The sequence below is a fragment of the Salvia hispanica genome, chromosome 3, assembly GCF_023119035.1.
Source record: "Salvia hispanica cultivar TCC Black 2014 chromosome 3, UniMelb_Shisp_WGS_1.0, whole genome shotgun sequence".
Classification (NCBI taxonomy): Eukaryota; Viridiplantae; Streptophyta; class Magnoliopsida; order Lamiales; family Lamiaceae; genus Salvia; species Salvia hispanica.
This window is the reverse complement of record NC_062967.1, coordinates 7,125,234-7,138,182: the sequence shown is the minus strand read 5'-3', so window position 1 is coordinate 7,138,182 and position 12,949 is coordinate 7,125,234. Positions and strand designations below refer to the sequence as shown.

Sequence of the window (12,949 nt, the reverse complement as noted above, 5' to 3'; positions counted from 1 at the left end):
ACTCTCGTAATTAACCCCCTTCCCAGCCCCATTTGTCTCTCTCCTCCCCTCTATTTGTCTCTCCTTTTCCTTTTTTCTACTCAGTATTCAGTAATCACATTCAACAAAACCCCCTCCCTCATTTTCAATTTCACACACTCCTCGCAAATTCCCCCTTCTTCCTCCGTCGTCGCGCCGATGACGTCGGGCACCAGGCTGCCGACGTGGAAGGAGCGGGAGAACAACAAGCGGAGGGAGCGCCGCCGCCGCGCCATCGCCGCCAAGATCTTCTCCGGACTCAGGATGTACGGCAATTACAAGCTCCCCAAGCACTGCGACAACAACGAGGTCCTCAAAGCTCTCTGCAATGAAGCCGGATGGGTCGTCGAAGAAGACGGCACCACTTACAGACAGGTCAGGAACTTCATTTTCTCTCTATCCGATCTTATTTGCTGCCATCGCGTGTGTGTTTCTGCGTTTTTTGCGGTGTCTGCTAAAATGCGCTTGATCGGGTCTGGTTGGGGCGCATCCGGCGCACGATAGTAGCGGCGGAATCGAATCCAAACAGCTGAATTAAATATTATTATTATTATGATGATTGGGTCAGACGGAGCATGTGACGGTCACACACTCTCTGCGAATTCACGGTGTCTGAGTTTGTTACTTTTCTGCACACCGCAGCGTACGAAGCACCATTAGATCGTTTAACGGCTTTGATTTTGCTTTTTCAAGCTCCTACTAAAAAGATTCTTATCCTTTTTCATATTCGTCACCCAATTTATTACTCCATTTAATGAAAACTGGGGCTTTTTTATGTGTTTTTGCTTAAATTTCAATTCGATTTATGAGGTCCATGACATCCAAAATCGGGTGTTTGAGAACAATTTTATGGTAACTACAGTTTAGTAGTAGTATTTGAATCATTTATTGTCACATGTTATACGTATTTATGCAAGAGTATAATTGTAATAAATGCACATGGGCATGATGAATTATTCTCTATATATTGAATTTTTTAATCAATAGGAGGCGCTTTCAAATGTCATTGCGTGAAAAATTTGGTTTCGTATACTTGCTTCTCACAAATTTTTATATCGTTAGTCGAGTTGTAATTGACTAAGATTGTTTGTTGCTTATATCATGTGTATAGACTGGCCCTTACAAATAGTTGAGTTGTAAATTGAGTATAAATAATATATCTGCCAACTAAACTCTAGCATAACAAGGGTGAAGGTGCTGAATCAATATATACTTTTCTTTCAATTTTTTTGGGGGCATCATACATTGAGATGTACACCATGGTTCAGTGTTCCAAAATAAATAAATGCTTACATACATTTCGCACAGCGGCACAAGCCATTTATTTAGGATATGCCAGATAGAAGTGCCGAGGGTCCCTTGCCAAGTAGGAGCTCAAGGAGCCGTACTTGAATAGTCTGTAATGAGTAATGCTCGTTTAGTTTTGTTATTAAGCTAAGCTTAATTGTCTCTTTTAACACTCATCAGTTGGCATGTTCTTAGACTTCATTGATGCTAGTCATGGTTCAGCATTGGATTTGGATTTAAGTTTTAAGTAGTAAGGTCGTGATAATCAATGTGCAAGTACTCCATTTGGAGTGAGTTTGGCGCAGCGAACTTCGTTGTGTGCTTACGAAATTAATTTAGTGGATTGTAGATACCGCAGATTCTGAAGAAAAGATGAATCAATAGAATGAATATCTAGTTTTTTGGTCAATTTAGGAAGATGGTGAATCTCTTCACCACTGTAGGTCTTCTTCTTCAGCTCCGGATTCTGCTTGATATTTGTTAGTCCTATCTCATATATTATAAGCATTTAGGATCTTCTGATGTGTACTCTTTCTGCTGCATTTGACTGATCAAACATGGAGTCAATTTGTGTATCTGAGTCTTGGTTGTCTGCTTTCTCTTAACGGTCTCTATCTTTGCAGGGACGCAAGCCTGTGGAACGTATGGATATCATGGGTTCAGCTGCAGTAAGTCTTTGCACATCATATCAACCTAGCCCAGGAACCTCTTTCAACCCAAGCCCTGCATCATCTTCTTTTGCTAGTCCTTCCCATTATGGTGCTAATGCCAACAATTCGGCCGATCCCAACTCCCTTATCCCCTGGCTGAAGAACCTATCGTCTGGCTCTTTGGCAGCTTCTAAGCTTCCCCATAATCTTTACATCCCAGGAGGTTCTATCAGTGCTCCAGTCACACCGCCTCTGAGCTCACCGACTGCAAGCACACCTAGAATGGATGGCAACTGGGATGACCCGACAGCTGGTTCTGCATGGTGTGGACAAAACTTCCCGTTTTTAACCTCTTCCACTCCTCAGAGTCCCGGTCTGCAAACTCCACCTGATTCAGGATGGCTCTCTGGGGTTCAGACTCCTCAAGACGGGCCTTCTTCGCCGACGTTCAGCCTTGTCTCTGCAAATCCATTTGGTTTCAAGGAACCTTATTCAATCGGAGGCTCTCGAATGTGGACCCCAGGGCAAAGTGGGACTTGCTCTCCAGCCATTAGAGCCGGAGTCGACCAAACAGCTGATATTCCAATGTCAGATGCAATTTCAGCCGAGTTTGCATTTGGTAGTAATCACATGGGATTAGTGAAACCGTGGGAAGGTGAGAGAATACACGATGAGTGTGTTCCCGATGACCTTGAGCTTACTCTCGGGAATTCTACCACCAGGTATAATAACACAACTTGGTCTCATCTCCTACACTAAAAGCATAACTGGCTTTCAGCTTCAGGCCGTGGATTTGAACTAATATCGGATTCGGTTTATTTCAGGTGAAGTGGTGGTGGTGTCTCTGCTTCTGCACATTATTGTACTTCTAACTAGAGCTGATCTCTCTGGTATCCACTTGAACCAGGGAAACCGAAAAACACCAGCAGGATTGGATTCTTTTTCTTTTGTATTTTTTTTTACAGTTTTCTTCTTTATTATTTGATTGGATACACAAGGTTGGACTATAAAAAGGTCTCATGTAGTTGGCTCTGCATATTTTTGGCAGATGTTTCTCATCCTCACAACATTAGGCTGCATATTCTTTTGATTCTTTTTCCCTCAACAGTGATCTTCTTGTCTTATCTCTGTGTTCTGTGATTCATTTTTTTTTAATTGGCCTGTACTTTGGACGTCAAATGATCACACTCATTTACAATGTCTGCCGGAACATTCTCTCTCTCATGTGTTTATCTATTTTTTATGCATTTAGTTAGGTAGCCACATAATCATGCTACAAAATAAAGCATAAAACTCTATTAATAATAAAGAATACTAATAAAAAACATAAATGACTATTGATGGAATCAAAGCTCCAAAACGAAGGAAAAAAAGGTGAGTATTACTTTGCCCATTTATGGCAATTAAATCAATAGAAGAAAGATATTGATAGGATAAACCTCCTATCGGGCTGATCGGCGTCCGTAGATCGGCGATCGATAAGCGAGTGCCCGATTCCCCGGTCAAGCAAGACGGTTTTCTCACTTTGGAGAAGCCAATGAACCATAAAAATAATATTGATATTCTTGATTGATTTGAAGATGATTACAATGACTCCTATTTATAATGCTAATAAATAACTTAATGAACAAGAAAACAAAGATATGGAAAAGATATGTGAATCCCTAAAATATCTAAACAAAATATGAATTATGCTAGATACCATACCATCTAATGAAGTTGTAGTCATAATAATGTATGGACTTCTCAAGATTGCATTCAATGTTCAAAATTGAAAGGAAATCTAATAACTAAAGGTTCATACACTAGCATAGCTGCGGAATGGTGTAAATTCTCTGAAAAAAACTTTTAATCTAAAATTAGTGTAGTTTAGTGGGCTGGCCAAAGATGAAGCCTCTTTTTAAGGTAGTTGATTCTCCATGGTTTTCTAATCGGGCTAAAATATTTTGAGTCTAATCCTAACCACTCAAGCCGGGTTAGAATATTTAAGTCGTAATCCACATTTTTCTTGATCCATTAAAGCCAACCTATTACCATCTTATGCTGATGCAGATACAAGTGGGAGAGGAGGGAGAGGGCTTAAGCTCCTACAAAACTTTTATTCTAAATTATTTTTCCATTGGCATTTTTGTTAATATTGTCTGAGACTAGCTTTAGTCCTTAGTATCACATATATGTCGAACAAAATCTATACAACCATTTTTATTCTCATTTCTCGCTTATAATATTGATAGAAACCCATGGATTCCATCCTAATACCAATTGGTGATAGGAAGGGCCCATGAGACTTATATACTAGTTTCAGTTTTCTCTTGACACCGATGTGAGACAGTTATATGTTATATTTTTAGTTTCAATTGCCAACAAATATTTATTATGATTTCTCACTTATAAATTCCATTATCACCGGATTAACTACCTATATACATACTTCCAAAAAAAGGTACTATACATATAGGGAACAAAATGGAGTTATCATAGATCTTCCCATTATCAATGTTTTTGGATGAGGGCCCATTAATTGGTCTCGTCATAATTTATAATCAATCCTCAATACACAACATTGATCATCACTTGATGTTGATATTAATCATACCAAAATAATTCCTTATTACCATTTTGTAGTGTTTGACAAACTCATTGGCGTGCTGCATACATGCACACTTTTCTTTCTTTCTCTGGATTAAGAATTAGAGGTTGAATTCTTTTCTCACTCTAAAAGTAAAAAGTTAGTTGTAATGATGATCTCAGTATTGAGTTTATGCACCTCCACAATAATGTTTGTCAACTCAAAAAGATGAAATGCAAATTTCTCATAAGTCATCAATGACCTTATTTAAGTAATCTTTCATCTATGAAATAAAATATACTCCCTATATGTAAAGCGTTCAAATAAAAAACTTTTATTGTGAAAATTTTAGTAATTTAGATGTTTAGTGCAGTAAATTACAGGTAAACAATTCTCGTGTTAAGAAAGTTCCCTTTTGGAATAATTTTCTATGTTTTAATTTTTTTTTAGAAGATATTTTAGTATTATTAAAACATAATGATTATAAAACCCCATAATAATGATAAAACGCACTTAACCATCGAGAAACTCTCAATTTGTCAAAAAAGTGCAAGAATTGTGATCATAAAAATCTAACCAACCCAAATTCAATCCGCATGCAAAAACCCAACTTATTAGGGTGGATCGAATAATCAAACAGTTGTATTAATTAAATTGGTGTATAATTTGTAAAGTTACTGTAAATATTCTCGTAATCTTATGTTTTCACACGAGATTCTTGCAATATTTCATGTGTAAGAAAAAAAAAATCAGTTAGAATCCCATGATTCATGGAGTTTGAAATGGCTGCCTTTATGTTCTTCAATTCTTCTTCTTTTTGGATGGCTGCTTTAATTCCTTAAGTGGCCGGCAATGACCTCTCGTGAACTCTTCTTTTTCTTCCCACATTGGGATTTTGTCTCTTACAATTTTTTTTTTAATTTAAAATTTTTAAATAATTCAAAATTTTCAACGTGGTTAATGCATGATCCATGGAGACAACTAATGCTACTCTTTAATCTACATTTCCCATACAATATTTAGATATAATTGCAATTTTTGCACATGTAGACATGTTGTACCTTTATGCATTTGGGGTGGTACAAAATAGTGTAGTGGTACTATATAATTAAATTAAGTATTTCTAGGACTAGACTAAACTAAACTAATTTTAGATTAAAGTTTTTTCAGCGAATTTACATATAAAAATGATTGGACAATTATCCAATTAACATAGAAGATAGACTATAAAAAGATTGAACTACAATTTTAAATTAACTATTCCACTAAAATACACAATATACTATATATGGAGTAGTTGATATCATTTTTAGCTATGAATCTATGTTTCTATCCTCTTATCTGAAGTAAAAGTTGATGCAAGTTTATTGATAATAGTCTGTAAAATTGACTACAAAATTATCGTATATACACGGAGGAGAAGAATGCTCCTTCTCTCTAATTGGTTGAAAAAATAACGTAAATTGTACGATGCTTTAATTATGAAGTGATACATTTCCAAATAAACAAAACCTATTCAACGTTGCATGAATTCATTATATTTACATGTATATTTCTATGAACTATATTATGGGGTTCACATTCTATTTTTCAAAGTCATGGATCCATGCTTTCTCAATCTTTAATAAGGTTAGAAATTTGTTTCCTTTTTATCTGATGTGATAAGCTTTATTTCTTCAACTACTTTTAGTACGTTTGAGTAAACGCACATGGAAATGTTTCTATATATTTAATGTAATTTAATTTCATATCTAAAGTAGATAATAAGATACTTGCTCAAAATTAATTTCAGGAAAATGAAAAATTGCATAAATAATCCGTTGACTGTGATGCGCCATTCTATTTGAAATGACGAGGGTGATCAGATACATACGATCACCAATCGATATTGCAAATGCATTATGAAGTTATAATGAATTCTAAAATATTTTCGAGTAGAATTCATGTTATGAATATTTGTCAATAAAAAATATATAGGTATGTACCCTCAAAATTTTCACTACCATTTTCCACATTAATGCAAAAAAATTTAATTACTTTTTCAATTTTCCATTTTATTATTAGGGGATTAAAATAATAAAATGTCTATTTTCTTTGTAGAGTTTTTGAGCTAGTGTAGACTTCAAAAGAAACATTAATTGTTAGAACACCGACACTAACCGGCGAGCTACTTCAAATGGAAATTTTCTTTTAAATAACAAGCCACAATAAAATCAATGGGCCACATTTTAGTTAGAGTTCTTAACTATGATAGCCATATAATACTACATTTATGTATGTATATACACACATTAAAAACATAATTTAACTTAATACAGTCCAATGATACTAAACTAAAACATGGGGGAAATATATTTATTCACATCCATCTATCAACTTTTTTTATTTTTATTTTAGTGGTTAGAGAAATCATTATTTAATAGTGTAATTTTTGTTCACTATTATATCAATTCCCCACCCTTGTTAATTGTAACAATGTTGAGTAATTTGGACAACATATATGCCTAGGTTTAGGTGGATGGTGGAACCAATTTTGTTATGTTTCACATATGTTTGTCTTTTCCAAGGAAAGTAGGAAAAATACGGTGCTTCATCTATATATGAAATTTCGATTATGTAACTTTCTAGATTGTATTATTTTGTTTGAGCTAGTGGATAGAGATGTACAAGTGTATAGTCCTAAGGATTACCAAAATTTTATAATTACAACCGTTACATTACTTTTTGTGATGTATATATACATAATCTCTCTCTTGCATTATATATTTTGTATTCATAAAAAATGTTATAAATGGCAAAGAGAGAAAAGATTCCGCCAGGTCGGCTATTTCTTTCGCTATCGCAGCTTATATCCTAGAAAAAAATATCTCATTAATTTAATGTAATAAGTAGTATAGTACTTATCAAATTGAACATTCCAAAAGAGCGAATTAAGAGCTATACACTTAAATCGATGCAATCTAGGTTGGTTTTGCCTATGCACATATTCTAACAACATTTATATATTAAAAACATTAGACAATGATTCTCTGAAAGACATGTATGACTATATAATTTATATCATTACTCAATAAGGATTACTAAGACAAAATAGTGAAATTTCATTTATTTTTGTTTTTGGGAAATCCAAATTCACAAAAGCTTGTGATTGAAGAGTACGTACGTAGTCAACAAAATATTTATAAAACGAAGAAATAATTTACAAATCCATAGTCTCGGAGAAAAATATAAGGTGTAATATAAATTGAAGTTAGTTCGCAGTTGTGGTCATTTTGTGGTAATTCAAGAGGGTTGTTGAATAAGCCATCAATGCTATGTTTGCTGAGAGCAAGAAGTAAAATCATCAAATAAAGTAGCACACTTTTAATCCATATATAACTACAAAGATAAATTAATTAATTCGTATGTCCAGTATTTAAATAATTATATTTTACCAGAGAGTGATTTTCGTAAACTTTTAAAAATAGTAATAATAATAAATCAATAATTCTAATTGATGTTAAAATATGGAGTATTTAAAAACTCACCATCTCCCATCAATTTTAAATAAATATTATGACTATTGATTTATTTCCCTTCATTCTTCCAACCAACCAACCGTGTTTAGAGGCAAAAACTAATTACTAGTACTATTTTATTTTTATTTAATAATTTATCAATAGTTTAAAATAATTTATAATTTCTACTTTTAGAAGTGTGCCGCAATCCTAATATGGTTGCTAGCATCACTCCATAAACAATTCTCCCAATTAAAAATGTTGAAGAGAAAAAGAAAGAGAGCTATATCCATTGACCCTTCAACAAAATTCTCACCCATGCTTGCATAAATAGTGCTTCTTCTCATAGAATCTCCTCACACAAAATAGTTTGAACAAGTATCTCACTTATACTCTCACACAAATTAGTGAAACAGAGAGATGGATGAGATATCAAATGGTAACGGAGTGGTTATGCACATAAAAGACGGCGATTTCAATCAAGATTCCGATGCTGCCGTGGCTACGGGATGCTGCTCTCTCACGGTCCCCTTTATACAAAAGGTACTATAGTAGTAATAATTTTACAACATAGGAGTATATATATTTTTTCATTTTTTGAGACTTAACAGATAATAGCGGAGACGCTGGGGACATATTTCTTGATATTCGCCGGTTGTGGCGCTGTGGCGGTTAACGCCGACAAAGAGAAGGTGGTGACGCTCCCCGGTATAGCCATAGTGTGGGGGCTGGTGGTGATGGTCATGGTTTACTCTGTTGGCCACATCTCCGGCGGCCACTTCAACCCCGCCGTCACCATTGCCTTCGCCTCCTGCAGGAGATTCTCTTGGAAACAGGTAGCATATACTATATCTCTACCTCGTTGGCAAATGAAACAAACAAATACTCTAACGCAAATTTTGATCGATATATACTAAAATAGACCTGAAGCCACTATATAGACTATTTCTCGTATCATCAATTAATTTTTAAGATAAAACCTCATGAACTTTTAATATGGCAACAGAGTGTCTCGTTGATACTGAGATGTAACGTTAACTCGTATATGAGCCGAAACAAAAAGGAAATGACTAACCAAGCAATATATATATATATATATATATATATATATATATATATTTGACTTTAAATTTGGTCTAGTTTGATGGAATATCAAATTGGTCTAGTCCAATCCATATACTCCCTCCGTCCCGGCTAAGATGACACATTGCTTAGCCGACACGGGATTTTAGGAGTTATTGGTTAAAGTGTCTAATTGGAGAGAGAGAAGGTGGATGTAAGTATTAAAGTAGAGAGATAAAGAAAGATGAATATCTTAATAGGAGTGAGAAAAAGTGGTTGAGTGTATTAATTGGAGAGACAAAGTTGCTAAAAAAGGAAATGTGTCATCTTAGTTGGGACAAACTAAAAAGGAAAACGTGTCATTTTAAGCGGGACGGATGGAGTATAAGTTTTATGTGCTACTCTCCCCTACACATATTTGGATCCACAAATAGTGAAGTACCGTATAATACTCCCTCCGTCCCACAAGAATATGCACACTTTCCTTTTTAGTTCGTCCCACAAGAATATGCACTTTTCAATTTTGGAAACTCTTTTCTGATTCATTCTCCACTAACAATATACTTTAATTATTTTTTCTCTCTATTTCTCTCTTACTTTACCAATTTTGCACTAAAACTCGTGCCGAGCCCAAAGTGCATATTCTTTAGGGATGGAGGGAGTATTTAAATATCGCTCATATAAAAAAAATATAGGTAATTAATTAATGCATTATTTTTGTCCAAGTATAGGCAGCTAAAATGATGGAGCAAGAATTAATAGGGCAGGTTGTGAATTCAATGTCTGGCTAGCTAGAAATGTACTTATTTGATTAAGACTTTCTTTAATACTAGTACTAATTTAATGTTGATGTATAAATATATATGTAGGTACCTGCCTATGTAGCCGCTCAAATGGTTGGAGCAACCCTGGGCGCCGGGACCCTAAGACTATTATTCAGCGGGCCGCATGATCACTTCACCGGGACCCTACCTACTGGCACCCACGCACAGTCGTTGGTTGTAGAATTTATAATCACATTCTACCTCATGTTTGTCATTTCCGGCGTCGCCACAGACAATAGAGCTGTAATTATTCTAACCCTAGAGCAAATTAATTATTGGTCCATACATTAATTGGAATACTATGAAGATTGATTCACCTATATAATATCGACATAAATTGTTACACTATATAGGGACAATGTTTGGACCATTATTGTTAATTTTATAGATGTTGAAAGCGACACGAACATAACTAATTTCAGATTTTGAGATTAGATTTTTCAACACAAACATATCAATTTCATATTTTTGAGATTAACTTTACTGGTGCAGATTGGTGAACTTGCTGGCTTGGCTATTGGATCAGTTATATTGCTGAATGTGATGGTTGCTGGGTATGTTAAGTTGATCTTTAATTACTTCATATATTCACCTTCAAAAATTCGATGAAAATATTTTTCTATGATGTCATACCTAGTTTCGTAAAATCTAACAAAGTGGGTGATTGGGGTTTGCAGGCCGATATCGGGAGCGTCTATGAATCCAGCAAGGAGTTTAGGGCCATCGATAGTGTCGAACAATTTCAGAGGCATATGGATCTATTTGGTTGGGCCAATAGGTGGTGCAATTGCTGGAGCATGGGTCTACAACCTTGTTAGATTTACTAATAAACCTCTTCGTGAAATAACTAAAAGTGCTTCCTTTTTGAAGAGTTCAACTCGGAACAATTCAAACTAAACTATTATCCCCTCCCCCACTCTTTATTGTAATGCATACATCGTTGTTGTGATGAAATAAGACAGAGGTTGATTGGTCTGAATTGTACTATATAGTACTAGTGCAACTATTTTCACTACGAATGAATTCATATGTATGATTGTGTGCAGTGACAGACGTAGAAATTTAATATAGAAATGTATAAACATATACCCCATGCGTTCTAAAAAATAGATCTAATGTGGTATGTTACAAATTTTATAAAGTGATTAATGCTAGTATTTGTAATGGGCCATCTTAAGTCTCCCGGCCTTGTATTGCAATGATATATATTCTATGGGCCTTTACATCACAAAGGCATATATGAGAAGCATTAACACAATTTTTAAGTTATGCAGTTCAATTGATGTTCTTTTTTATATATATTTAGATGAAACCTACGTGGCTGCGTGATGATAAAATACTCCCTCCGTCCCATAGTAATGGAGGCAAAACTTTTCGGCACGAAGATTAAGAAAAATTGTGTTAGGTGAGTTAGGTAAAGAGAGAATAAAGTGAAAAATGAAAAAGGGAGAGAGGTGAAGAGAGAAAAAAGGGAGAGAGAGTAAAGTAGGTGTGGAAAAATGTGTTACTTTTTACTAAAAAGGGAAATGACTCTATTACTATGGAACGGACGGAAATGGAAACACGCCCCTATTACTATGGAACGGAGGGAGTAGTTCACATAGTAAGTAAAACATAGAATTTCCAAAAAAATATTTTTTTTTCCGCTCCTAATTTATCTGTATAAGCTATGAGATATTTAACTAAGTGCTGTAGAAAATACTGAAATAGATTAAATGGTTCTTTAACTTCGTGTAACTGTAAGAAAATAGATTTTACTTTGTAGAACTCGGTGGAAATTTTCATTCTTGTTCACTCTACAATGTACAATGATACTCCACTTTATATAGGCTACATAATTACAATATATGGTAAACCTAATTTACATTAATTGCTATTCTATCTTCGGTAAAATATTCTTGCATATCAATCATATATAATATCCCTGATTTCTTTCCTACACTCCCCCTCAAGTTAAGTCTCCCCCTATTTGCCTGTCTCGCTCCTTCCTTCAATTGTAACCCATGATTTTGGACTATCGGGGTGTCTGCTGGCTTGCAATCTACCATCCCAATCTCGGCCAACAAGTCTAATATATATTTCCTCTGATTTATGAAGATCCCCTTCTTAGATCGCAACACTTCTATTCCCAGAAAATATTTTAGTAGCCCTAAATCCTTTATCTCAAATTCTTGGAACAAGTTCTTTCTCAACTTGCTAATCTCTTCTTCATCATCTCCTGTAATGATCATGTCATCAACATATATAATTAGGCACGTGATCTTACCATCTTTCTTTTTTAGGAACAGAGTGTGATCTGAATTGCTCTGCTTGTACCCATATTTCTTCATCACTTCAGTGAATCTTCCGAACCATGCTCGTGGAGACTGTTTCAACCCGTAAAGTGTCTTCTTCAATTGACAGACTTCACCACCTTGGAACTCCTCTGTGAACCCGGGAGGGGGTTCCATAAATACAGGTTTTGGCAACTCTCCATGGAGGAAGGCATTAGTCACATCAAATTGATGAAGTGGCCAATCCTTATTGGCAGCAACGGAAAACAACACTCGTACAGTGTTAATCTTTGCTACCGGAGAGAATGTTTCACCATAATCCACACCATACGTCTGAGTATATCCCTTTGCCACAAGTCGAGCCTTGTACCTCTCTATCGTTCCATCTGGCCTTCTCTTGATTGTAAACACCCATCTGCACCCAACAGTTTTTACCCCTTCAGGTAGCTTGCCTTTCACCCACGTGTTATTTTTCATCAAAGCCTTCATTTCAGTAAACATGGCCTCTCTCCAATGGTTGTGCTTCATTGCTTCCTCGGCCGATTGTGGAATTTCTTCCTCTTCATACAATGCAGCCGCAAAAGCTCTTGCCATTTTAGTCAAATTTCCTTGTACAAAATTTGCCACCGCATATCGGCTTTTCTTCCCTATCCTCTCAGGGGAGTATCTTTTTGGCGGTATCCCCCTTGTGGTCCGATATGGAAGTATGTACCCTCCGGTATCTCCATCAATGACATTTTCCTCTTGAGGTGCCGTTTCAACTTGGTCA

At 35.4% G+C, this 12,949-nt stretch overlaps 2 protein-coding genes across 2 annotated transcripts; both read left to right on the top strand.

Annotated features, from left to right (window-relative positions):
- Window positions 1-79: 79 nt before the first annotated feature.
- Window positions 80-3,079, top strand: LOC125216326 (BES1/BZR1 homolog protein 4-like). Its single transcript, XM_048118018.1, has 3 exons — window positions 80-393; window positions 1,929-2,677; window positions 2,780-3,079. The coding sequence occupies exons 1-3, from the start codon at window positions 178-180 to the stop codon at window positions 2,781-2,783; spliced, it is 969 nt and encodes a 322-aa protein (XP_047973975.1). The 5' UTR covers window positions 80-177; the 3' UTR covers window positions 2,784-3,079.
- A 5,208-nt stretch (window positions 3,080-8,287) lies between these two features.
- Window positions 8,288-10,886, top strand: LOC125212755 (aquaporin NIP1-1-like). The gene is made up of 5 exons (XM_048113002.1): window positions 8,288-8,564; window positions 8,633-8,857; window positions 9,953-10,150; window positions 10,400-10,461; window positions 10,585-10,886. Exons 1-5 carry the CDS (start codon window positions 8,442-8,444, stop codon window positions 10,802-10,804), a joined length of 828 nt encoding a protein of 275 aa, XP_047968959.1. The 5' UTR covers window positions 8,288-8,441; the 3' UTR covers window positions 10,805-10,886.
- Window positions 10,887-12,949: the final 2,063 nt, after the last annotated feature.

Bases quoted from the DNA above. Each gene is read 5' to 3' on its own strand.
- LOC125216326 (XM_048118018.1), top strand. From the start codon at position 178: ATGACGTCGGGCACCAGGCTGCCGACGTGGAAGGAGCGGGAGAACAAC. The intron at 394-1,928 runs GTCAGGAACTTC...CTATCTTTGCAG, and splicing joins ACGGCACCACTTACAGACAG to GGACGCAAGCCTGTGGAACG.
- LOC125212755 (XM_048113002.1), top strand. From the start codon at position 8,442: ATGGATGAGATATCAAATGGTAACGGAGTGGTTATGCACATAAAAGAC. The intron at 8,858-9,952 runs GTAGCATATACT...ATATATATGTAG, and splicing joins GGAGATTCTCTTGGAAACAG to GTACCTGCCTATGTAGCCGC. The intron at 10,151-10,399 runs GTAATTATTCTA...TTACTGGTGCAG, and splicing joins TCGCCACAGACAATAGAGCT to ATTGGTGAACTTGCTGGCTT.